The sequence below is a fragment of the Symphalangus syndactylus genome, chromosome 9 (assembly GCF_028878055.3).
Source record: "Symphalangus syndactylus isolate Jambi chromosome 9, NHGRI_mSymSyn1-v2.1_pri, whole genome shotgun sequence".
In the NCBI taxonomy this organism is placed as follows: Eukaryota; Metazoa; Chordata; class Mammalia; order Primates; family Hylobatidae; genus Symphalangus; species Symphalangus syndactylus.
In genome coordinates this window covers 110660177-110684926 of record NC_072431.2, presented here as the reverse complement: position 1 = coordinate 110684926, position 24750 = coordinate 110660177, and the positions used below count along the sequence as shown (strand labels likewise).

Sequence of the window (24750 nt, the reverse complement as noted above, 5' to 3'; positions counted from 1 at the left end):
GCTAGCTGGGGCCAAGAAATCTGGGGATTGAATGACTGCCCTAGTTTGATTGTTAACCCAGCACGAGGACATTCTACATCAAAACTTTACTATTGAGAATACAACATAATCTCTCCCACCTCTGAAATCTTCACACATTAGCCAAAGGCAGTTCCAACTTTTAAATAATTTTCCTCTCTTCAAATTGTGGGAAAAGGTTATGGAATCATTTTTACCGCTACTAGTACTTCTAAATAAGTAAGATATTGCTAACTTAGAATATTTCCCAGATGCATGCAGACACCTTCTCAGCACCAGGTATTATCACTCCCATTTTGCTGATGCAAAAACAAAAGCACAAATAAGGGAATCATTTGCCCAATGTCACAAAGTTCAGAGAAGAGCACTATTCCTATCTCCCTGCTTTGGTTCTAGAAGCTAAGCAAAAACAAACAAATACTAACTATAAAATGAAAACAGCTTGCTCCCCTTGCCCCAAACACTTATGAGGATGTAGGAAGACAGAAAGAGGTAGGAATTAAGAGTAGGTTAAATTATTACTTGTTATGCTCGCCTTCAAAATAGTGTCAATAAATTCAAGAAGCAAGAGGTTATGATGATTAATTCAGTTTACAATTCAGTAATATTTGCTAGGCTAAACACTATGATGCATGTGCAGGGAGTGGAATGAACTCTTTCAAGCAGGAGACTCTTTTTCTTCTCCAAGTGACAAGGATGACAGTTCTCAACCATGAGTGGGCAGCTGGAGAGACCAAGAAAAGGAAGTTCTGTGGAGGCCTGTTGCCACCACTTAGTTTTGAAAGGCTTCTGTGTAAGACAAGCAACTCTCAACAGAAGAGGAAACGAAAGGTTGGCCCCAACCACCATGGTATTATTTCCTTCCTCAAAACTGTTTAAATTTTTGCCTATGTCCTTTATAAACAGACCAACCACCATGCTATTATTTCCTTCCTTAAAACTGTTTAAATTTTTGCCTATGTCCTTTATAAACAGACACTTCTCCTAGTACTTAAGACTTTCTTGATCTAGAGCAATCTTCTCTCTTTTAATGATCCAAAATGTGTTTCAGTCCAGGGTCAATTTACTCACACATTATGACATTACTTGTCCATTCACACAGGGTGAGGTGAAAACGGAGGGAGGGCTGGGCGTAATCATTTCCCACTCCTAGGCCCTAGGCCCTGCCTCTTTTCATTTGCCAATCCTCTGACATCATGCTATTCGTGGACTCTGTTCCAAACATTTCCGCCCTTTGACTTATTTTATCCTGGCCTACAACTGGGTTGGTTACAAAGCTTACTGAGAAATTTTTCACTTCATTCATTTATAACTGTCTTTCTATTCACTCTTAAAAAGGCTACTTTCCAAACAGCAAATGCTTATACCCTGAAATATACTACCAGACACACATTCCCTGCCTTCCTTATAGGATACAGTTCATGTATTTCTCATATTTCAGTTTATACATTTTTAGATTCTGTTCACTAAAAAACAGCCAAGTGGCCGGGCGCGGTGGCTCACGCTTGTAATCCCAGCACTTTGGGAGGCTGAGGCGGGCGGATCATGAGGTCAGGAGATCAAGACCACGGTGAAACCCCGTCTCTACTAAAAATACAAAAAATTAGCCGGGCGTGGTGGCAGGCGCCTGTAGTCCCAGCTACTCGGAGAGGCTGAGGCGGGAGAATGGCGTGAACCCGGGAGGCGGAGCTTGCAGTGAGCCGAGATTGCGCCACTGCACTCCAGCCTGGGCGACAGAGCAAGACTCCGTCTCAAAAAAAAAAATAAATAAATAAATAAAAAATAAAAATAAAAATAAAAAACAGCCAAGTGTGCTATTTTAAATACTTCGACATACGTTCTTAGGCTGTTTTCACTGTTACGTATCCTGAATGATACTCTGAGCATCATTATTTCTTAAGTCTTTTCTTTGAGGCCTATGACTTAAAAACCAGCATAAAAAGATGAGGCAAAAACAAACAAACAACCCTCTAGAAGCAGCACATCCAGAGAGGGCCTAAAGAAATACACTCCTTTGAAGACTTATCAGAAAAGAAATGTATGAGTGAAAAAAGGAGCACAAAAAGAGGAAGAAGTCACCAACGGGAAAGAATGGAAAGGAGAGTAAGGCAAGTCCCCCCTAAAAGAAACAGATGGGAAAACTAGCAGAGGTTCTAGAGCAAGTGGAGCAATATATCCACGACCTAGGGGAGAGGTCACATCCCCCCAGACACTTACCGTGTTGCATTTTGTGCCACACACCACTTGCCTATGATTCAACCACTGAGATGCAAACACTTTATTAAGGGTCCCAAGGTGAAACTCTCTCTCCTTCAGGAGACTGGGAAGTTGCTGTGCTGCATAACCATGCAACACTCGAGAGTAGCTGGTTTCATTCTGTAGCCTGACTTCCCGGTTCTTCAAGTAGTATACTAAGGATCTCTTCACAGGAGGAAGTCTTTTCCTTTTGTGAAGCGAGTGATCCCAGCCAAACTGTGGAAACAACATTAGAAATCAGGGCTTTGGCTACTCTTCTTCAGAACGGATCCTACTGTATTACAGAAATCACCAACGACTCATAACTCACACTGCAGAATTTACAAACAACACAAATACAAACACAAGAGAACAAGAATCTCAATCCAGAAAGTCGTTTAACTCTTCCAACATTAAAAAGATATTGCTCACAGTCAAACTTACCTATGTGAATTACAAGGGCTGAAAGTCAAGGGAATGAATGCAGAATAGAACAGACTAAAAGGTTTACTAGACATTTTAGGAGTGAAAGATTGAAGGAAATGAGAGGTCGAGTGATTCCCATACCGACCTGGGCTGCATCTCTACCCAGCCCCCTTCTCCCTCTCAGTCTGTACTCCCACTGGAGCAGGGAAGATACAGTCCAAGGAGCCAGACCTGGCTCCCAGGTCTTCCAGGGACGCATCATCAATGACCGTTCCTCTGTCATCATGCCCGCGCTCCAGGCAGTTGCAGAATTCGAAAAATCAACCACCAACGGGGTAGTAGGCCCCCGGGAAATCAGAGGCCATATCTATGTCCAAGAAGGCCTTCCCCTCGAAAGGCGGCGGTATAGAGATGATACCTGGGAACTGTTGTTTCTTTTGGGGTCTAAATGCCAAAAGGCCCAGCTCAGGGTTGGGTATACATATAGGGAAACTTCTTCCAGGAGGGACGCAATCATCCCAGCTTCCCAGGGCCCATGGAAGGTAGAGTTCACTCTACCAGAGTTTGTTTCCGATTCCCTTAACTTCGGTTTCCCCTTCCTCCAAAGCCAAGATTCTGGTTTCTTTTCAAGCCCTATCCACGACTGCAAGCCTCCCGCGGATTATGTCCCATTGCTGAGTTCCCCTTTGGCTCCTCACCGCCCTGGCCTATCTGCCCTCCAGTTAACGAGGGTCCAGTCCTGACTCTATAGGCCCTGGCCCCATTCCTGTTTTGCCTCTGACTGCAGACCTTGGACCCCGATTCCTGTCGCACGATCTGCAGACCCTAAGCCCATCTTGGTTCCTCGGCCTCACCACCCAGGTGCCGGCCTCTCAACCCTCACCTGCGGGCCCTGAGCGTCGCTCCCAGCTCCCGGCGAGGCCGGCGCTTTCCGCTTCCTGCTAACTGCTTTCCGGGCCATAGTGGACAGCGCCGCCGCGGCCCCGCAGCCACATGGGGCGGGGGAAGCGAGGGATAGCAGGACGGCGGGTCATATACTGGGCCCCGGGGCCGCGCACCTTAGTGCGCCCGGCCCGGAAAATGGCCCGGACTCGGAGCGGCAGCAGAAAAAAGATACGCGGAAAGAAAAGAAAGAGAGAGGAAGGACTTGGGCCGGGAAAGGGAAGGGGAAGCGAGAATGAGAGGCTTTCCGACGGCAGAGCCTGCAAGGACGGCGAGCGGCTAGAACCAAAACACCCCCCCCTCCTCCTTGCTCGCGCGCCGTCACCCTTGCGCAGCCGCACTGCGGACAGCGTCGCCACGGAAACACGGCCGGAACGAGAGGGGCGGGATCTCGGGGTTGGAAAATAGTTCGCTGGTGTTTCCCGGCTGCCGCCAGGCCATTTTCAACTGTTGTTTGGCAGCCGCTGGATGGAAGTGGACGAGCTGGGGCCAGGGGAATCTGACTTCTGGCCGCCGACCTCCGACCCCAGCCCGCCTATCCGCAGGCCCCCGGAAGTGAGGACCCACCGCTGCTGGGGAAAGGAATCGTCCCTAGTGCAGGCCTTAACCCGGTAGCCGCCACCGGTTACCTCCCATCTGGCACCAAACGTTTCCCGGAATCTGTCACAAACCGTGCCCTGGCTCCAAGGGCTGGACAGGGGGGTGAGGGGTGGGGCAGAAACCGCCCCCACCCTCGAGGTGAAGTCCAGTCAGGAAGCCAGGGCAGTGTGGCCAGACTTTCCCACCACTGAGAACCTGCCCAGCACAACCAACCCAGGCCGCCCCACGAGTCTCTGGCTACCCTCTTCCCACCCCTGGATAGCCCTGAGGCTCCATTCTCCGCTCTGTCTCCTGATCTTTTCTTCTGTCCGAACTGCTTCAGCCCCTCCGTCACCTTCCCCTTACGGTGCAACTTCACCATTCCCTTTAGATTTCCATGACCTGCCATCTAAACCACATGGTCTTTTGTGCTTTATGAAGTAGGCATCACGCTGTAACTTATCTGTCGCTGCCTGCCTCACTCTTGGATTCAGGTTGCGTCTCCATTAGGGCAGGTCGGGAATTCTGAACTACAGGAAAGAGAGTGGTCATTTTTGGCTTGCCAGTCCAGTTAGAGCTGGCATTGGCCTGCAAACAAGGGGGCTTCATCAGGATCACCCTTGCCAACATTTTTGGAGGATCCTGAAGGAATATGACTGCCAGCCTTCACTTTCCTCAAGCAAACAAACCCTCTGAGGAAGCAGGATGCTCTTGCTTGGGGCTGATTGGCCTCAGGCTGTGGTGCCCAGTTACCTGCTGGTCCCTTCAGGCTTCAGGCCTCAGGCCTTATACCTCCAAGGAGCTCTGTTGGACCATCTCAAGTTCTGTCAACAAGGAGATCTGGATTTGTTTTCCAAGCCGAATCAAAGACCAGATTGAAGCAGGGTCTCCTGCCATCCCAAGTCGGCACTGCCACTAACCCCTAATGTCTTGGAAAAGGCAGCTCCATCTTATTTGGTCAGGCCTGTCCCTTTAGAGATATGCACATAGTGAATGGGTCATGAGTGGGTCAGCTTTCTTTTTTGAGTCTGTTCTAATTCTGTCTTGCCCTGCAATGCTCTGGATGACCCAGGAGCCCTTGAGCAAGAGTCTGGAATCCTTTGAGAATCTCTAGTCTCAGATTGGGCTGTCAGTGCCAAGAGGGGCACACTGGGCACTGCTGCAGTCTCTTTCTCAAAGTTCCTTTACTTAATCTTCACATCCCAGGAACCATCCCCAAATGCACCTTATGGCAGAGCTCGCCATTTCTTTTCTTTTTTTTTTTTGAGATGGAGTCTCACTCTGTAGCCTAGGCTGGAGTGCGGTGGCACGATCTCGGCTCACTGCAACCTCTGCCTCCTGGGTTCAAGTGATTCTCCTACCTCAGCCTCCTGAGTAGCTCAAATTACAGGTGCTCGCCACGTTGCCCAGCTAATTTTTTGTTTTTTCTTTTTTGAGACAGAATCTCGCTCTGTCGCCCAGGATGGAGTGCAGTGGTGCGATCTCGGCTCACTGCAAGCTCCGCCTCCTGGATTCACGCCATTCTCCTGCCTCAGCTTCCCGAATAGCTGAGACTACAGGCGCCCGCCACCATGCCTGGCTAATTTTTTGTATTTTTAGTAGAGATGGGGTTTCACCGTGTTAGCCAGGATGGTTGCCCACTAATTTTTGTATTTTTAGTGGAGATGGGGTTTCACCATGTTGGCCAGGCTGGTCTCAAAATCCTGACCTCAGGTGATCTGCCCACCTCGGCCTCCCAAAGTGCTAGGATTACAGGCGTGAGCCACCACGCCTGGCCAAGAGCTCACCATTTCTATGCAAATAACAGAATGAAAGTCCATTTTGGAAATTTAATTGACAATTGCTTTTAAAAGACTGCAGGCCAGGTGCAGTGGCTCACGCCTGTAATCCCAGCACATTGGGAGGCTGAGTTGGGCCAATCACCTGAGGTCAGGAGTTTGAGACCAGCCTCTGAGTAGCTGGGTTGCAGTGAGCTGAGATCATGCCACTGGACTCCAGCCAGGGTGACAGAGCAAGACCCTGTCTAAAAAATAAAATAATAAAATAATAATGATAACAATAATAAAGTAGTAGAGTGGCTGGGGGAAAAAGTACTCAGGGCACGTAACTACTCCAAGAATGGCATTCTTAGTGAGCCTCACTGCTGAAACTGCCTGCTGTAATCTGAAAGCAGTTTTATCTAACAGCTGTTAAAACAACCTACTGTGACTCTCAGAAATAGTTTTACTTATTGCCTTCACTTACCAATCAAAATGTGTCAGCTCCCCAAAACCTTACTAGTGCCAGTGAACTTTCTTGAAGAGCAATACGTAACACTTTTCCTTTTTATAAAACTTCCAACCTTCTCTTTGTTCTGCAGACATGCCAAAGACCACCCAGTCTGCGTGTGCCCTGAAGTACAATTCCTGCTTCACAAAACATTTTAATTTCGGAGATTCGTCTATATATTTTATTTCACCTTGACAAAACTATATGAATGAATTTTATAATATTGCATAATAGATATCAGGCCAGGCGAGGTGGCTTACACCTGTAATCCCATCACTTTGGGATGCCAAGGCGGGTAGATTACCTTAGGTCAGGAGTTTGAGACCAGCCTGGCCAACATGGTGAAACCCCGTCTCTACTAAAAATACAAAAATTAGCTGGGCGTGGTGGTGCCTGCCAGTAGTCCCAGCTACTCAGGAGGCTGAGGCAGGAGAATTGCTTGAACTCAGGAGACCAAGGCTTCAGCAAGCCGAGATCAAGCCACTGCACTCCAGCCTGGGCAACAGAATGAGATTCTGTCTCAAAAAAAAAAAAAAAAAAGAAAGAAAGAAAAGAAAAGAAAAAAAATCAAACACACTGCTGGGCACGGGGCTCACCCCTCACCCCTGTAATCCTAGCACTTTGGGTGGCTGAGGCAGATAGATTGCTTGAACTCAGGAGTTTGAGACCAGCATGGGCAACATGGGAAAATCCTGTCTCTATAGAAACATACAAAAATTAGCTGGGTGGCGTGGCATGCACCTGTAGTCCCAGCTACTTGGGAGTTGGCAGGCTGAGGTGGGAGGATAGCTTGAGCCCAGGAGGTGGAGGTTGCAGGTGGAGAGCCAATATCATGCCACTGCACTCCAGCCTGGGAGATCCAGACCTGTCTCCAAAAAAATCAAACACAAAGCAGTAATTCCTTTTTTTATTTTTATTTTTTGAGCGACAAGCTCTCGCTTTGTTGCCCAGGCTGGAGTGCAGTGGCATGGCATGCGTGTGCCACCACACCCAGCTCATTTTTTATCTTTTGTAGCAACAGGGTCTCGCCTTGTTGCCCAGGCTGGTCTTGAACTCCTGGGCTTAAGCAGTCCTCCCACCTCGGCCTCCCAAAGTCCTGGGATTACAAGTATGAGACACTGAGCCCAACCAAAGCAGTAATTCCTAAATGTAATTAGTAAATGCCTAATTTCATGTTTATGAAGTATGAAAACAGGCACAACTGATCCATGTAAGAGAAATCAGTCATTACCCTTAAGCAGGATTACTAACTGGCAGGGGACCTCAGGGAGCCTTCTGAGGTTCTGGACATTTCTTTTTTTTCTTTTTGAGACAGAGTCTCACTCTCCTGCCCAGGCTGGGGTGCAGTGGTGCAATCTCAGCTCACTGCAACCTCTGCCTTCTGGGTTCAAGTGATTCTCCTGCCTCAGCCTCCCAAGTAGCTGGGACTACAGGCCTGCGCCACCACACCTGGCTAATTTTTATATTTTTGGTAGAGATGGGGTTTCACCGTGTTGGCCAGGCTGGTCTCAAACTCCTGACCTCAGGTGATCCACCCGCCTTGGCTTCCCAAAGTGCTGGGGTTACAGGCATCAGCCACCATGCCTAGCCTGGAAATATCTTTCATTTTTCTTTTTTTTTTTGGTGAGATAGTCTCGCTTCATTGCCCAGGCTGGGTGCAATGGCGCAATCTCAGCTCACTGCAACCTCTGCCTCCTGAGTTCAAGCGATTCTCCTGCCTGAGCCTCCTGAGTAGCTGGGATTACAGGTGCCCACCACCATGCCTGGCTAATTTTTTTGTATTTTTAGTAGAGACAGGGTTTTTCCATGTTGGTCAGGATGGTCTCAAACTCCTGACCTCAGGTCATCTGCCTGCCTCAGCCTCCCAAAGTGCTGGGATTACAGGGGTGAGCCACCACTCCTAGCCCTGATTTTTGTATTTTTAGTAGAGGCAGGGTTTCCCCATGTTTGCCAGGCTTGTCTAGAACTCCTGACCTCAAGTGATCTGCATGCCTTGGCCTCCCAAAGTGCAGATATTACAGGCGTGAGCCACAGTGTCTGGCCCTCAAACTATACTATTTTGTAGCCTCAAATAAAAACCTCAACAGTTCCAATCTTCTCTAACCCCACTCCTCCAATTCAGTTCTTATAACCATTTCATCACAATGCAATGTGCTGCTAGAGGCTCATTAATGGACCTGCACCTGTTACCTTCTCTTGCCTTGGTCTTGCAAGGAAGAATAAACAATAAGAAATACTATAAAGTGCTTTGGGCAAACTGAATTGTGTTCTACTTGCTTAGTAACAGAATGTTCTCTTGTTTATTTGCATCGGTTTCCTGGAACAAACAAAGCGGATGTTAATACAATTCCCTGTTTGACTCTACCCTTCATGTGTTGGAGCTAATTAACCATCTTGCTAGCAAAGGGGCAAGTGAGAGCTCAGGAGGAAAGTATTTCTGTTAGGAAAAAGGATTTTGGATTTTAATTCATACAAACATAATAAAACATAGCAAGGAAAGAGACCCGGAGGACATAGGACACAAACGAACACAGATGGTAAGCGTGCAAAAACGGCTCTCTGATGACGTAGGGATGTTAGAGGTCTCTGAGGCATGGAATCGTAATTACTTCAACCACTGTGGAAATATTTTTCAGATCCTGGGCATAGGTTATTAAAAGTGGAAGATACAGGCTGGGCGAGGTGGCTCACGCTTGTAATCCCAGCACTTTGGGAGACTAAGGCGGGTGGATCACTTGAGGCCTCTATTAAAAATACAAAAATTAGCTAGGCATGGTGAAGGACACCTGTAATCCCAGCTACTCAGGAGGCTGAGGCAGGAGAATCACTTGAATTCGGGAGGAGGAGGTAGCAGTGAGTTGAGATTGAGCCAATGCACTCCAGCCTGTGCAACAGAGTGAGACTCCGTCTCAAAAAAAAGTGGTAGATATAGAGAGACAGCTCATGTCTTTTTTTTTTTTTTTTTTTTTTTTGAGACGGAGTCTTGCTCTGTCACCCAGGCTGGAGTGCAGTGGTGCGATCTCGGCTCACTGCAAGCTCCGCCTCCCGGGTTCACGCCATTCTCCTGCCTCAGCCTCTCCGAGTAGCTGGGACTACAGGCGCCCGCCACCACGCCCGGCTAATTTTTTTTTTTTGTATTTTTGGTAGAGACGGGGTTTCACCGTGGTCTCGATCTCCTGACCTCGTGATCCGCCCGCCTCGGCCTCCCAAAGTGCTGGGATTACAAGCGTGAGCCACCGCGCCCAGCCTAACAGCTCATGTCTTAAACTTACAGTTTTAAAGAAAACTAAGGCCCAAAATGACAAGTCATGCAGCCAGACAAGAGATAAGCCAGAGCTGGAACCCGTGAACTCTGGTCTACATAATTCTTTCTTTTCTTTTCTTTTTTCTTTTCTCTTCCTTCTTTTCTTTTCTACCTTTCTTTCTCTTCCCTCCTTCCTTCCTTCCTTCCTTCCTTCCTTCCTTCCTTCCTTCTTTCCCTTCCTTCCTTCCTTCCTTCCTTCCTTCCTTCCTTTTCTTTCTTTAGGCCTTGAGACCTGCTTGATTTATTCCAATTACTTAATACACAATGATGCAACTATGATCCCAAAGTGTGCAAAGTTAAAGCCTTCAACTGCAGCTGAGGAGAGGGCAGGAATGGTTCACTGGGGACGGTGATGAGTCAGGAATGACAGGCAGATGGCCATGACCAGGGCAGCCTCCTCCCCAGGGCCAGGGACGGGGAGTGGCCTGAGGAGCAGGACCCAAGGGTAGCCCAGGGCCAGGGAAGAGGGCAGAGACCTCCCCTTGGCCTAGGTCAGGAGCTCAGAAGTGCCACATGGCTGAGGGGGCAGCGGCCCAGGAAGAGCCAGAGGCAGGGCCAGGAGAGCACCATTTCCTGGGGGGGGTTGGGGGCAGGGAGGTGCCCTACAGGAGAAACCAGGAGGGGCTGCCTGCCCCTGGGATGGGGGCAGGGCTGGAGTAGGCTGCAGCAAGAAAGACCTGAGGCAGGTGCAGAGCCTGAGAACCCGGCTGGCTGGGCTCGGGGGGCTTCCAGGGCAGCCTGGCCCAGGGAGCAGTCCTGACTCTGCAGGGGATGCCCAGTGAGGGCCTGGAGAGCCCTCAGGGCCTCCCCTCCTCTCTCCCTGGAAAGGAGCTGGGGAACCCGTAATGCAAATCTGTGGACCACTCAGTCATGGAGGGAGGTTGTGCCCGAAGGGGGACACTGGGGTGCGCCCCCTCCACCACCTCGACCTCCACTGCTGTCCTCAGTACAGCCGCTTCTCGTAAGAGTGCAGACCATGGACGCCACCCTCGATCTGGGCTGACATGATCCGCTTCTCAAACTTGAGCTCTCCTGAGTACATCATGGACCGAGGGACAGACAGGCTGTGGGCCCCGATATCCTGGCAGCCGTGCTGGATGCCCACTATGAGGTAGGACATGAACTTCTGAATGGACCCTTTGTCCTGGATGGAGCCCAAGACATCCTGTGCGATCTTCATCTTATTCCCCTTGCTGAAGTATCGTTTCTGGCTGCTGCTGCTCTTCTCCATGGCATCCAGCGAGCCCATGCCCTGGTACTTCTTCAGCCGCACCTCATCTGAGAAGTACTCACCAGGGGCCTCCGTGGTGGTGGCCAGCAGGGAGCCCATCATCACTGTGGAGACTCCAAGGGCCAGGGCCTTGACTATGTGCCCCACGGTCTGGATGCCGCCATTGGCTATGATGGGCACACCAGAGTGCCAGGCATACTCAGCCACCTTGTTCACAGCAGTGCCCTGGGGCCGACCACAAGCCATCACTTCCCGGGTGACGCAGATGGAGCCGCAGCCCATGCCCACGCACAGCCCGTCCACACCAGCGTCAATCAGGTTCTTGGCCTAGGCTGCTGTCACCACGTTCCTGCCAATCACTTGGAGGTGGGGGTACTTCTGTTTGATGTAATGCATCATGGTGATCTGATACACCGAGTTCCCTTGGGACGAGTCCAAGACTATGACATCGACGCCCGCCTGGGTGAGCAGGTCCAGGTGATATTTGTCATCCTCACAGGTGCCCACAGCTGCCCCGCACAGCAGCTGCTTGTGGGAATCCTTGGAGGCCAGAGGGTAGTCTTGGTTCTTCTTCAGGTCGCTGCCGGTGATAATGGCCACCAGCTCATCACGATCGTTGACGATAGGCAGCTTCCCTTTCTTGCTACGCTGCAGGATCTCATTTGCCTCTTTCAACGTCACACATGCTGGAGCCACCACCAGCTTGAGCCTTGGCGTCATCACCTCACTGAGGAGGGTGGTGTGGTCCTTCTCAGCAAGAAAGTTGATGTCTCGGGAAGTGACGATGCCCACCAGCTTGCTGCCCATGGTGCCCGTCTCAGTGATGGGGATGCCAGAGAAGCCATGCCGCATCTTGGCCTCCAGCACATCACCTACAGTGTGTGAGGGCCTCAGCATCATGGGGTCGGTGATGAAGCCCTGTTCAAACTTCTTGACCTTCCGTAGCTCCTTGGCCTGGAGCTCTGGGGTGCAGTTGTGGTGAATGAAACCAATGTCTCCCATCAGAGCCATCGCGATGGCCATGTCAGTCTCTGTCACAGTGTCCATGGGGGAGGAGATCAGCAGTGTCTTCAGCATGATCCTCCGGGTCAGGGCTGAGGTCAGGTCCACCTCAGCTATGAAGTCTATGAGTCCTGGGAGAATCAGGAAGTCGTCCTAGGTGAGGCCTTAGGCACTGGCGAAGAGCTGCTGCGCGATGAGCCCATCCTCGGGCATGTAGCTGGTGCCACCGCTGATCAGGTAGTCCACACGCTGCCGCGAGACCCCACGACCCGACAGAAACACCTGCTGGGCCGCCACCGCCGCCGCCGCTGGGATTACAGGGTGAGCCACTGCACCTGGCCAAGAAGTTTATTTTAAAAAAAATGGCTGGACAAGGGGGCTGTAAATCCAGCACTTTGGGAGACTGAGGCAGGCGGATCACTTGAGTTCATGAGTTTGAGACCAGCCTGGCCAACATGGCGAAACTCCATCTCTACTAAAAATACAAAAACTAGCTGGGCGTGGTGGCAGGCCCCTATAATCCCAGCTACTAGGGAGGCTGAGGCAGGATAATCACTTGAACCCGGGAGGTAGAGGTTGCAGTGAGCTGAGATCGTGCCACTGCACTCCAGCCTGAGCAACAGAGCAAGACTCCATCTCAAAAAATAAAATAAATAAAATAAAATAAAATAAAAAATAGAGAAATAGCGAATTGGAAGAAAAACAATGTACCTCATCCTTCTCATGCTATCTTCCTACCACCTTCATACATTTCTGAAATGACTAACTTGGGGTTATATATAAATATAAAAATTGTACACAAATATTACCTACCAATTTTGTTGAGGAGTCTTCCATCAGTCATATTTTTTGACTCAAATACAACACAGTCTTGGCATAAAAACAAACACATAGGCATCAACTAATGATAGGAAAATAAAATGGCTTACAAAATGGAACAAATATTTTAAAAAAATTATTAGATAATTAGGCAACGTTTTTCCTCTGATCACAAATGTCCAGAAATGTCTTTAAAGACCATTACCGGCTGGTGGTGGCTCATGCCTGTAATCCCAGCACTTTGGGAGGCCGAGGCAGGCAGATCACTTGAGGCTAGGAGTTTACAGCCAGCCCGGGCAACATGGTGAAACCCTGTTACTACAAAAAAATACAAAAATTAGCCAGGTGTGGTGGTGTGCACTTGTAGTCCCAGCTACTGGGGGTGGGGCTGAGGTTAGAGGTTTTTTAGAGCCCAGGAGGTGCAGTTTGCCGTGAGACCTGTCTCAAAACAACAACCAAAAACCATTTCCAAGAAATAAATGCAATACATATTGTGATGTTCCTTCTCTGTGTGTGTATTCTTACCACCTATTTGTGTGTTTATTTATTGAAATAAAATTGCAGACATAAATTTTTCCCTGTTGGTTTTTTGTATGTTTGTTTGTTTGCTTTCTGAGACAGAGTCTTGCTCTGTCGCCCAGGCTGGAGTGCAATGGCACGATCTCGGCTCACTGCAACCTCCGCCTCTCGGGCTCAAGCAATTCTCCTGCCTCATCCTCCCAAGTAGTTGGGATTACAGGTGCCCACCACCATGCCCAGCTAATCTTTTGTGTTTTTAGTAGAGATGGGATTTCATCATGTTGGCCAGGCTGGTTTTGAGCTTCTGACCTCAAAGATCCGCCTGCCTCAGCCTCCCAAAGTGCTGGGATTACAGGTGTTAGCCACTGCGCCTGGCCCCTATTGCTTAAATATAGTAATTTTATGAGAACTTATCTATTTTATTTTTGTGTCTATTAAAAACATCATTTTTGGCTGGGCATGGTGGCTCACACCTGTAATCATAGCACTTTGGGAGGCAGAGATGGGTGGATCACTTGAGGCCAGGAGTTCGAGACTAGTCTGAGCAACATGATGAAATCCTGTTTATACATAAAACTAGGGGCTGAGGTGAGAAAAAAAGGCTGAAACAAGCTGCTGCCCTCTGCTGCCTGGGACAGCAGCTTTTGTAACTCTCATACCCAGGAACCAGGCCAACATAAGACATGGCCACAAAACCGGAATCTGTGCCAAACATACAGGGCCATGACTGAATTCACAAAAACCCTAGATAAGGATGGTGAGAGCAGTGAGAAAGAAGGAAGGATATAGCAAAACAAAACAGAACAAAATTGCAAAACTTCCCACTCTAAGATGAATCTGCAAATAAATTTCCTCAACTTATTAAAATTAATTATAGACAGGACAGATTCCTCACCACCAAAAAAAAAGAAAAAACCCAAAAAAACAAACAAAATAAAATCCTCCATAATTAGGAGGGTAATTCAGTATAGATAAATGCAAAGAACAATCTTTAAAATACTTTTTTCACAGATACTCTCAATCTAAGAAAAAACCAACAGAAATAAAAGGCTTCAACAGAAATAAAAGGCTTCAACACAAGTATGCCTTGGATCCTCAAAGGGATAAAGGAAGAACAACAAATTGAATAAACGTAAAAAGATATCTGGTGCATTGGCTCATGCCGATAATCCCAGCACTGTGGGAGGCCAAGACAGGAGGATCATTTGAGGCCAGGGGTTTGAGAACAGCCTGGGAGATATAGTGAGACCCTGTCTCTAAATAAATAAAGAAAGAAAGAACACGTATTCTTTGATTCATCTCCCTCCGGGAAGTACAGCTCAATTTCTCTCTTCTTCAGTATTGCCTGGACTCAGTGACTCAATTCTAATGCATAGAATATGGAAAGGGAAAAATAGCAACTGCACAATGGAGATACCACCTTAACCAAGTGATCAAGTTAACCTAAATAATAATGTCAGACTGATATCTTATATCCCCTTATATGATGTGATGAGAAGGGCACTTTACCTCTGTAGCATTCTTCCCCAAAATCTACAACCCTGGCTTAACAGAAAATATCAGACAAAAACCTAAATTGAGGAACATTAGACAAAATAACCTGCCCAGTACTCTTTAAAAATGCCAGGGTCATGACACAATGAAAGACTGAGAAACAGTCACGGGTTTGAGACTTGACAACTAGATTCAACATGGTGTCTTGGATTGGATTCTGAACAGAAAAAAAAGAAAAAAGAAAAATTAAGGAAATCTGAATAAAGTTAATAGTATTATATCAAGTTTAGTTTCTTACTTTTGATAAATGTCTCAGAGTTATGCAAGATATTACGTAACTGTTAACATTAGGGAAAGCTGGGTGGAGGATAAACAAGAATTTGCTATGCTATCTCTGAAGCTCTTCTGTAAATCTAAAATTATTTCAAAATGAAAAGTTTAAATTTTTTTTTTTTTTTTTTTTTTGAGACGGAGTCTCGCTCTGTCACCCAGGCTGGAGTGCAGTGGCACGATCTCGGCTCCCTGCAAGCTCCGCCTCCCGGGTTCACGCCATTCTCCTGCCTCAGCCTCTCCGAGTAGCTGGGACTACAGGCGCCCGCCACCGCGCCCGGCTAATTTTTTGTATTTTTAGTAGAGACGGGGTTTCACCATGGTCTCGATCTCCTGACCTCGTGATCCGCCCGCCTCGGCCTCCCAAAGTGCTGGGATTACAAGTGTGAGCCACCGCGCCCAGCCGAAAAGTTTAAAAATTAAAAATAAATGAATCAATTAGAAATCCTGGAAATAATTTCCTAAATGAAAAAGTAAGTTATTGGAAATAAACCCTCAATAAACTAGATATACATTATCTTAGATGGACATAGACAAACAGAGTGTTAGTGAATTAGAAGATGGTTCTAAGGAAGTGGCTTAGAGAACAGCATACAAATTGACCAGGCACAGTGTTTCACACTTGTAATCCTAGCACTTTGAGAGGCCGAGGTGGGCGAATCACCTGAGGTCAGGAGTTCGAGATCAGCCTGGACAACATGGTGAAACCCCATCTCTACTAAAAAATACAAAAATTAGCCAGACACAGTGGCGCATGCCTGTAATCCCAGCTACTCAGGAGGCTAAGGCTGAAGAATAGCTTGAACTGGGGAGGCAGAGGCTGCAGTGAGCTGAGATCACACCACTGCACTCCAGGCCAAGCAACCGAGCGAGACTCCATCTCAAAAAAACTGAAAAACAAAAAACAAAAATTGGCTGGGTGTGGTGGCAGGTGCCTGTAATCCTAGCTGCTCAGGAGGCTGAGGCAGGAGAATCACTTGAATCTGGGAGGTGGAGGTTGCAGTGAGCCGAGATCACACCATTATGCTCCAGCCTGGGTGACAGAGGAGACTCCACCTCAAAAAAAAAAAAAGAGAGAACAACATAAAAAGATAGAAATTGAGTATAGTAAAAAGGCATGGAGGTTAGAAGTGGCATTATTGAAAATGGCAGAGTAGGGGATCCATTTCTCCCCAGAAACACTGAAAAACTTGGCAAAACCTGTCGGAATTCAACCTTATCAGAATGCTAGGAGATAGTTAAAAGTTTACAGCAACGGGCCGGGTGCGGTGGCTCATGCTTGTAATCCCAGCAATTTGGGAGGCCGAGGCGGATGGATCACCTGAGACCAGGACTTCAAGATCAGCCTGACCAATATGGTGAAATGCTGTCTCTACTAAAAATAAAAAAATTTGCTGGGCGTGGTGGCGTGCGCCTATAGTCCCAGCTACTTGGGAGGCTGAGGCAGGAGAATCGCTTGAACCTGGAAGGAGGAGGTTGCAGTGAGCCAAGATTGTGCCACTGCACTCCAGCCTGAGCGACAGAGTGACACTCCATCTCAAAAAAAAAAAAAAAAAAAGAAAAGTTTACAGCAACCAAACAAATGCTTAACCAACAGAAAGGCCACTGAAACAGCTAAGATTTTTGTGGTATTTTAGCTTACCTTAGCCCCATCCCCTCCTTAGAGAAGCAGTGATGTTAAAGCCAGCAGCTTGTGTTCCCTGTTCAGATACCTCGTTCTAGAGAGAGCAGAGTGGACCTTGTTCCTATAGAATAGGATTTGATTTTTTTTTTTTTTTGGAGACTGAGTTTCGCTCTTTCACTCAGGCTGGAGTGCAATGGTGTGATCTCAGCTCACTGCAGCCTCCGCCTCCCGGGTTCACACCATTCTCCTGCCTCAGCCTCCCAAGTAGCTGGAATTACAGGCTCCCGCCACCACGCCCAGATAATTTTTGTATTTTTATTTATTTATTTTTTATTTTTTTATTTTTTTTTGAGACGGAGTCTTGCTCTGTCGCCCAGGCTGGAGTGCAGTGGCGCAATCTCGGCTCACTGCAAGCTCCGCCTCCCGGGTTCACGCCATTCTCCTGCCTCAGCCTCTCCGAGTAGCTGGGACTACAGGCGCCCGCCACCACGCCCGGCTAATTTTTGTATTTTTAGTAGAGAGGGTGTTTCACCATGTTGGCCAGGCTAGTCTCAAACTCTTGACCTCAGGTGATCCACCCACCTTGGCCTTCCAAAGTACTAGGATTACAGGCGTGAGCCGCCGTGCCGGCCCAGGATTTGTCTTTTGAACCTAACTAGGGTTCTTTGTTGTAACTAACTTGGAACTCTACTAGGATAGAGCAGCTACACAGACTTTTCCTAAAAGCAATTAAGAACAAATGAATGAACTGCCATGGCCTGGGCAAAACAAACAATCAAAAAACAGCTAGATCAAACAACAGACATGTTGAAAGCCTGAGAGGAAAATCCAGAGAATGAGATTTTGGGGGAGAATAAGAGCTTTGAAAGTTTTCTATGTTTACTGGGGAATCTAGAAGGCCACACACATGCCAAGAGAAGGACACATGCTTAGAGAAAAACTGGGAAGACCATGAGTTTTCACCTCTGCCTGATTTTTAGACTCAGTGTAAGCAAGAAGTGGAGGTTAAGGCAGAGTTGCAAACAGCATGGCTAAACATAGAAGGAGTGATCCAACATAGAGCCAATCTGCAAAGGCCTGGAAAATTTTCTTTTCTTTTCTACTGCTTTTTTCCCTCCCTTGTTTCCTTTTCTCCAGGCATTTAAGGAAACATCTGTCAAACCACAATAAAAAAATATGGTTATGTAAGAGAAGGTTCTGGCTTTTTTTTCTTTTTTTGAAGACTGGGTCTCGCTCTGTTGCCCATGCTGGAGTGCAGTGGTGTGATCTTGGCTCAACCTCTGCCTCCCAAGCTCAAGCAATTCTCGTGTCTCAGACTCCTGAATAGCTGGGACTACAGGCCCCCACTACCATGCCAGGCTAATTTTTTGTATTTTAGTAGAGACAGGGTTTCACCATGTTGCCCAGGGTGGTCTTGAACTCCTGAGTTCAGTCAATCCACCTGCCTTGGCCTACCAAAGTGCTAGCATTGCAGGCGTGAGCCACAGTGCCTGGTTGGTCCTTGCTTTTAAGAAGCCAACACTGGCCTTCCTTCCTCCTTCCTTCCTTCCTTCCTTCCTTCTTTCTTCTTTCTTTCTTTCTTTCTCTCTCTCTCTCTCTCTCTCTCTCTCTCTCTCTCTCTCTCTCTCTCTCTTTCTTTCTTTCTTTCTTTCCCTCCCTCTCTGGCCCAGGCTACAATCTACTCGGCTTGCTGCTGCCCGCGCCGCGGACTGCCTGGGACTGCCGGCGCGCGCCACCGCTGCCTGCCTTTTCTCCTTTGGATGCAGGCACGCGTTCGCCATCTTGGCCACGCTGCTCGCCAGCTCCTGACGCCGAGTGCTCTGCCCGCCTCAGCCTCCCGAGGTACTGGGACTACAGACGGAGTCTCGCTCACCCAGTGCTCGGTGTTGCCCGGGCTGGAGTGCGGTGGCGTGGTCTGGCCTCGCGGCAGCCTCTACCCCCCGGCCGCCTGCCTTGGCCTGCCAGGGTGCTGGGATTGCAGCCCCTGCCCGGCCGCCGCCCCATCTGGAAGGTGGGGAGCGCCTCTGCCCGGCCGCCCCGTCTGGGAAGTGAGGAGGGCCTCTGCCCGGCCGCCTCGTCTGGGAAGTGAGCAGCGCCTCTGCCCGGCCACCCCGTCCGGGAAGAAGTGAGGAGCGCCTCTGCCCGGCCGCCCCGTCCGGGAAGAAGTGAGGAGCGCCTCTGCCCGGCCGCCCCGTCCGGGAAGAAGTGAGGAGCGCCTCTGCCCGGCCGCCCCGTCCGGGAAGAAGTGAGGAGGGCCTCTGCCCGGCCGCCCCGTCCGGGAAGAAGTGAGGAGCGCCTCTGCCCGGCCGCCCAGTCCGGGAAGAAGTGAGGAGCGCCTCTGCCCGGCCACCCCGTCTGGGAAGTGAGGAGCGCCTCTGCCCGGCCGCCCTGTCCGGGAAGAAATGAGGAGCGCCTCTGCCCGGCCGCCCCGTCCGGGAAGAAGTGAGGAGCGCCTCTGCCCGGCCGCCCCGTCCGAGAAGAAGTGAGGAGCGCCTCTGCCCGGCCGCCCCGTCCGGGAAGTGAGGAGCGCCTCTGCCCGGCCACCCACCGTCTGGGAAGTGAGGAGCGCCTCTGCCCGGCCACCCACCGTCTGGGAAGTGAGGAGCGCCTCTGCCCAGCCACCCACCGTCTGGGAAGTGAGGAGCGCCTCTGCCCGGCCACCCACTGTCTGGGAAGTGAGGAGCGCCTCTGCCCGGCCACCCACCGTCTGGGAAGTGAGGAGCTCCTCTGCCCGGCCACCCACCGTCTGGGAAGTGAGGAGCGCCTCTGCCCGGCCACCCCGTCTGGGAAGTGAGGAGCGCCTCTGCCCGGCCGCCCCGTCTGGGAAGTGAGGAGCGCCTCTGCCCGGCCACCCACCGTCTGGGAAGTGAGGAGCGCCTCTGCCCGGCCACCCACCGTCTGGGAAGTGAGGAGCGCCTCTGCCCGGCCGCCCCGTCTGGGAAGTGAGGAGCGCCTCTGCCCGGCCACCCATCGTATGGGAAGTGAGGAGCGCCTCTGCCCGGCCACCCCGTCTGGGAAGTGAGGAGCGCCTCTGCCCGGCCGCCCCGTCTGGGAAGTGAGGAGCGCCTCTGCCCGGCCTCCCATCGTCTGGGAGGTGAGGAGCGCCTCTGCCCGGCCGCTCCGTCCGGGAGGAAGTGAGGAGCGCCTCTGCCCGGCCACCCCGTCCGGGAAGAAGTGAGGAGCGCCTCTGCCCGGCCGCCCCGTCCGGGAAGAAGTGAGGAGCGCCTCTGCCCGGCCGCCCCGTCCGGGAAGAAGTGAGGAGCGCCTCTGCCCGGCCGCCCCGTCCGGGAAGAAGTGAGGAGCGCCTCTGCCCGGCCGCCCCCGTCCGGGAAGAAGTGAGGAGCGCCTCTGCCCGGCCGGCCCCGTCTGGGAAGTGAGGAGCGCCTCTGCCCGGCCGCCCCGTCCGGGAAGAAATGAGGAGCGCCTCTGCCCGGGCGCCCCGTCCGGTAAGAAGTGAGGAGCGCCTCTGCCCGGCCGCCCCGTCCGGGAAGAAGTGAGGAGCGCCTCTGCCCGGCCGCCCCGTCCGGGAAGAAGTGAGGAGCGCCTCTGCCCGGCCGCCCCGTTGGGAAGAAGTGAGGAGCGCCTCTGCCCGGCTGCCCCGTCCGGGAAGAAGTGAGGAGCGCCTCTGCCCGGCCGCCCCGTCTGGGAGGTGAGGAGCGCCTCTGCCCGGCCACCCATCGTCTGGGAGGTGAGGAGCGCCTCTGCCCGGCCACCCATCGTCTGGAAAGTGAGGAGCGCCTCTGCCCGGCTGCCCCATCTGGGAAGTGAGGAGTGCCTCTGCCCGGCCACCCATCGTCTGGGAGGTGAGGAGCGCCTCTGCCCGGCCACCCATTGTCCGGGAAGTGGGGAGCGCCTCTGCCCGACCACCCATCGTCTGGGAAGTGAGGAGCGCCTCTGCCCGGTCACCTATCGTCTGGGAAGAAGTGAGGAGCGTCTCTGCCTGGCCGCCCCGTCTGGGAAGTGAGGAGCCCCTCTGCCCGGCCGCCCCGTGTCTGGGTAGAAGTGAGGAGGTCCTCTGCCTGGCCGCTCCGTCTGGGAGGTCTACCACGGAGGCCAGAAGCAATGTGGGGGCTGGACGTGGTGGCTCACGCCTGTGGTCCCAGCACTCTGGGGGGCGAGGCGGGTTGATCACTTCGGGCTAGGAGTTCGAGACCAGTCTGGCCAACTTGGCGAAACATGAAGAATACAACAGACAAACCAAGCAACCAACTCAATGACAACAAAACAGGTCTACCCTGGAGTCATACTCTAATTTTTTCTATTTTCCTCCCTTTCTGATCCTTTATCCCACTTTCTTTTTCTTCCTCTTCCTTCTCCCTCTTCTTTGTCAAATAGAGGATTGAGTTATTATCACTGATCCATATAAAGTTCCTCTCTCATTTATTTTAACTCCCACCCCCATTTCTATTCCCCGACTTCCCATGTGCAACCTTCCTAATATGTTTGATACGCATCTTTTTGTTTGTATGTATTTTTAGAAAGTGATTATTGTTTTTGTATGCAAAAAAAATTAATAAAAAAAAAAAAAAAAAAAAAAAAAAAAAAAAAAAAAAAAGAAGCCAACACTGGGCTGGGCGCGGTGGCTCACGCCTGTAATCCCAGCACTTTGGGAGGCCCGAGGCAGGCGGATTACGAGGTCAGGAGATCGAGACCATCCTGGCTAACATGGTGAAACCCCGTCTCTACTAAAAATACGAAAAAAAAAATTAGCTGGAAATTAGCTGGGCATGGTGGTGGGCACCTGTAGTCCCAGCTACTCGGGAGGCCGAGGCAGGAGAATGGCGTGAACCTGGGAGGCGGAGCTTGTAATGAGCTGAGATCACGCCACTGCACTCCAGCCTGGGTGACAGAGCAAGACTCTGTCTCAAAAAAAAAAAAAAGAAATGAACACTGAAATACAGTACTTACGAGTTTTCAACTTTCCAACATTCTAATATTTCCAATTTCTTGTCAGAAAAGTGAAAAAGATTCATTCCTTTAGCAATCATTTCTTAGGCCCTACAGTGTGATATGTGTGGTGGGTGAGCAGAGATGTGACCTGGTTCTCCTCCCTGTCCTTAAGGAGCTCATAGACTAGTAGGGAACCCATCCAACTAAAGCACTTGATAGTCTAAGGACCATAAGGAGTATGAACAGAGCTGTGGGAGCTCAGCAGAGGAAGACAATCAAGAATGGCGCCTTAAAAGAAGTCACATAGCCAGGCGCGGTGGCTCACGCCTGTAATCCCAGCACTTTGGGAGGCCGAGGCGGGTGGATCACGAGGTCACGAGATCGAGACCATCCTGACTAACACAGTGAAACCCCGTCTCTACCAAAAATACAAAAAAAATTAGCCATGCATGGTGGCGGGCGCTTATAGTCCCAGCTACTCGGGAGGCTGAGGCAGGAGAATGGCATGAACCCAGGAGGTGGAGCTTGCAGCGAGCTGAGATCGCGCCACTGCACTCCAGCCTGGGCGACAGAGCGAAACTCCGTCTCAAAAAAAAAAAAAAAAAAAAGAAGTCACATAGGCCTAATGTGGTGGCTCACATCTGTAATCCCAGCACTTTGGGAGGCCGAGGCGGGTGGATCACCTGAGGTCAGGAGTTTTGAGGCCAGCTTGGCCAACATGGCAAAACCGCCTCTCTACTAAAAATACAAAAATTAGTCGGACATGGTGGTGGGCACCTGTAATCCCAGCTACACGAGAGGCTGAGGCAGAGGAATGGCTTGAACCCGGGAGCTGGAGGTTGCAGTAAGCCAAGTTTGCGCCACTGCACTCCTGCCTGGGTGACAGAGCGAGAGACTCCATCTCAAAAAAAAAAAAAAAAAAAAAAGAAGTCACATAAGCAAATAAGAATGTAGAGGATTTTAAGAGAGAAATGGGTAGAACTAGCTTTGATTAGAAGAGTGAAGAAGGGCCAGGCATAATGGCAGGTGCCTGTAGTCCCAGCTGTTTGGGAGGCTGAGGTCGGAGGATCACTTGAACCAAGGAGGTCAAGGCTGTAGTGAGCTAGGATCTCTCCACTGCACTCCATCCTAGGCAACAGGCAAGTCTCTGTCTCAAGAAAAAAAAGAAGAGTGAAGGAGACTGGTTGCTAATTGTTCCCCAATATCCCCACCTTTTAGTAATGGATTCCCCCTGAATTTTTTTTTTTTTTTTTTACTTTTTGAGATGGAGTCTCACTCTGTTGCCCAGGCTGGAGTGCAATGGCGTGATCTTGGCTCACTGCAACCTCTACTTCCTGGGTTCAAGTGATTCTCCTGCCTCAGCCTCCTGAGTAGCTGGGATTACAGGCACCCACTACCATGCTCGGCTAATTTTTGTGTTTTTAGTTGAGACGGGGTTTCACCATGTTGGCCAGGCTGTATTCACTCTCCTGACCTCAAGTGATCCACCTGCCTTGGTCTCCCAAAGTGCTGTGATTACAGGCGTGAGCCACTGCTCCCGGCCCTCCCCCTGAGTTTAGCTGAGTGCTTGCCAGCTGCAGCTCTCTCTTGCATCTAGATATGACCATGAGACAATACTCTGGCCAAAGGGAAAGTGATGTTGGCAACTTTCAGATCATGCCTTAATAAGAAGCTGCTTGCCCTTTGCTTTCCCCCCTTTAAGATGTATGGGAAGTGAGTCAGCTCTGATCCTGTGACAAGTGTAACACCATGGAGGATGGCAAAGCAACGAGATGGAAGAAATGAGTCCCAGAGGGCCTAGGGGGACAGAGTCCCTGACTGGCCCTGTATAATCTGCCAGCTTAGACTTTTACCTGGGAGAAAAACAGAACTTTTTTTTTTTTTCTGAGACGGAGTTTCTCTCTTGTTGCCCAGGCTAGAGTGCAATGGTGCGATCTTGGCTCACTGCAACCTCCTCCTCCTAGGTTCAAGTGATTGCCTCAGCCTTCTGTGTAGCTGGGATTACAGGCACCCACCACCACACCTGGCTAATTTTTGTATTTTTAGTAGAGACGGTTTCACCATGTTGGCCAGGCTGGTCTCAAACTCCTGAGTTCAGGTGATCCACCTGCCTCGGCCTCCCAAAGTGCTGGGATTACAGGCATGAGCCACCGCGCCCAGCCAAGAAAAACAGAACTTCTACCTTGAAAAAGCCACTGATAATTTTGTCTCTGTCTGGTCAATATCCTAACTAATGAAAACAGGAAGAAAAAAAAGGCAATAAGAATATAAAACCTGTTGGCCAGGTGCAGTGGCTCATGCCTGTAATTCCGGCACTTTGGGAGGCTGAGGCAGGCGGATCACGAGGTCAAGAGATCGAGACCATCCTGGCCAACATGGTGAAACCCCGTCTCTACTAAAAATACAAAAATTAGCTGGGCGTGGTGGCACGCACCTGTAGTCCCAGCTACTCAGGAGGTTGAGGCAGGAGAATTGCTTGAACCTTGGAGGCAGAGGTTGCAGTGAGCCGAGATCATGCTACTGCACTCTAGCCTGGCAACAGAGGGAGGCTCCGTCTCAAAAAAAATAAATAAATAAAATAAAAAATAAAACCTGCTTAGAAAACCAAACTCTCTCAAACTCTCTCTCTTTTTTTTTTTTTTTTTTTTTTTTTTTGAGGCGGAGTCTCCCTCTGTTGCCCAGGCTGGAGTGCAGTGGCACAATTATAGCTTACTGCAGCCTCGACCTCCTGGGCCTCAACAATCCTCCTACTTCAGCCTCCAGAATAGCTGGGACTACAAGCACATGCCACCACACCCAGCTAACTTTTTAATTTTGTAGAGACAGGGTCTCACTATATATTGGCCAGCATGGTCTACAACTCCTGGCTTCAAAGGATCCTCCCGCCTGGACTTCCCAAAACACTAGGATTACAGGCACAAGAGGCATGAGCCAGCAGACCAGGCCTTTTCTCTCTTGGTTTTCCTTCCCTTTCTTCTAACCCTTCTTTTCCTGTAGTCTACATAAAGGGACACACACACACACACACACACACACACAGACACAGATTTGCTCCTCCATATTTCACTG

General features: G+C 50.1%; 2 protein-coding genes across 4 annotated transcripts in view; both read right to left on the bottom strand.

The window, feature by feature from the left end:
• Window positions 1–5774, bottom strand: part of DCAF12 (DDB1 and CUL4 associated factor 12) — a 44993-nt gene extending 39219 nt beyond the window's left edge. Inside the window, exons 1-2 of one of the 2 annotated variants that reach the window (XM_055293913.2) lie at window positions 3563–5774; window positions 2236–2490 (exon numbers count right to left, since the gene is read on the bottom strand). In XM_055293913.2, coding sequence (XP_055149888.1) covers window positions 2236–2490; window positions 3563–3640 — 333 coding nt within the window. In that variant the 5' untranslated portion in view covers window positions 3641–5774. Of the gene's footprint in view, window positions 1–2235; window positions 2491–2824 lie in introns of both variants that reach the window. The other variant, XM_055293912.2, reaches the window with a different exon arrangement.
• A 4106-nt stretch (window positions 5775–9880) lies between these two features.
• The window catches only part of LOC129490233 (inosine-5'-monophosphate dehydrogenase 1-like), a 54358-nt gene continuing 39488 nt past the window's right edge, over window positions 9881–24750 (bottom strand). For both annotated transcript variants that reach the window (XM_055293920.2, XM_063609061.1), the window contains exon 2: window positions 9881–12340. In XM_055293920.2, the coding sequence (XP_055149895.2) occupies window positions 11331–12080 (750 nt within the window). In that variant the 5' untranslated portion in view covers window positions 12081–12340 and the 3' untranslated portion in view covers window positions 9881–11330. The remainder of the gene's footprint in view (window positions 12341–24750) is intronic.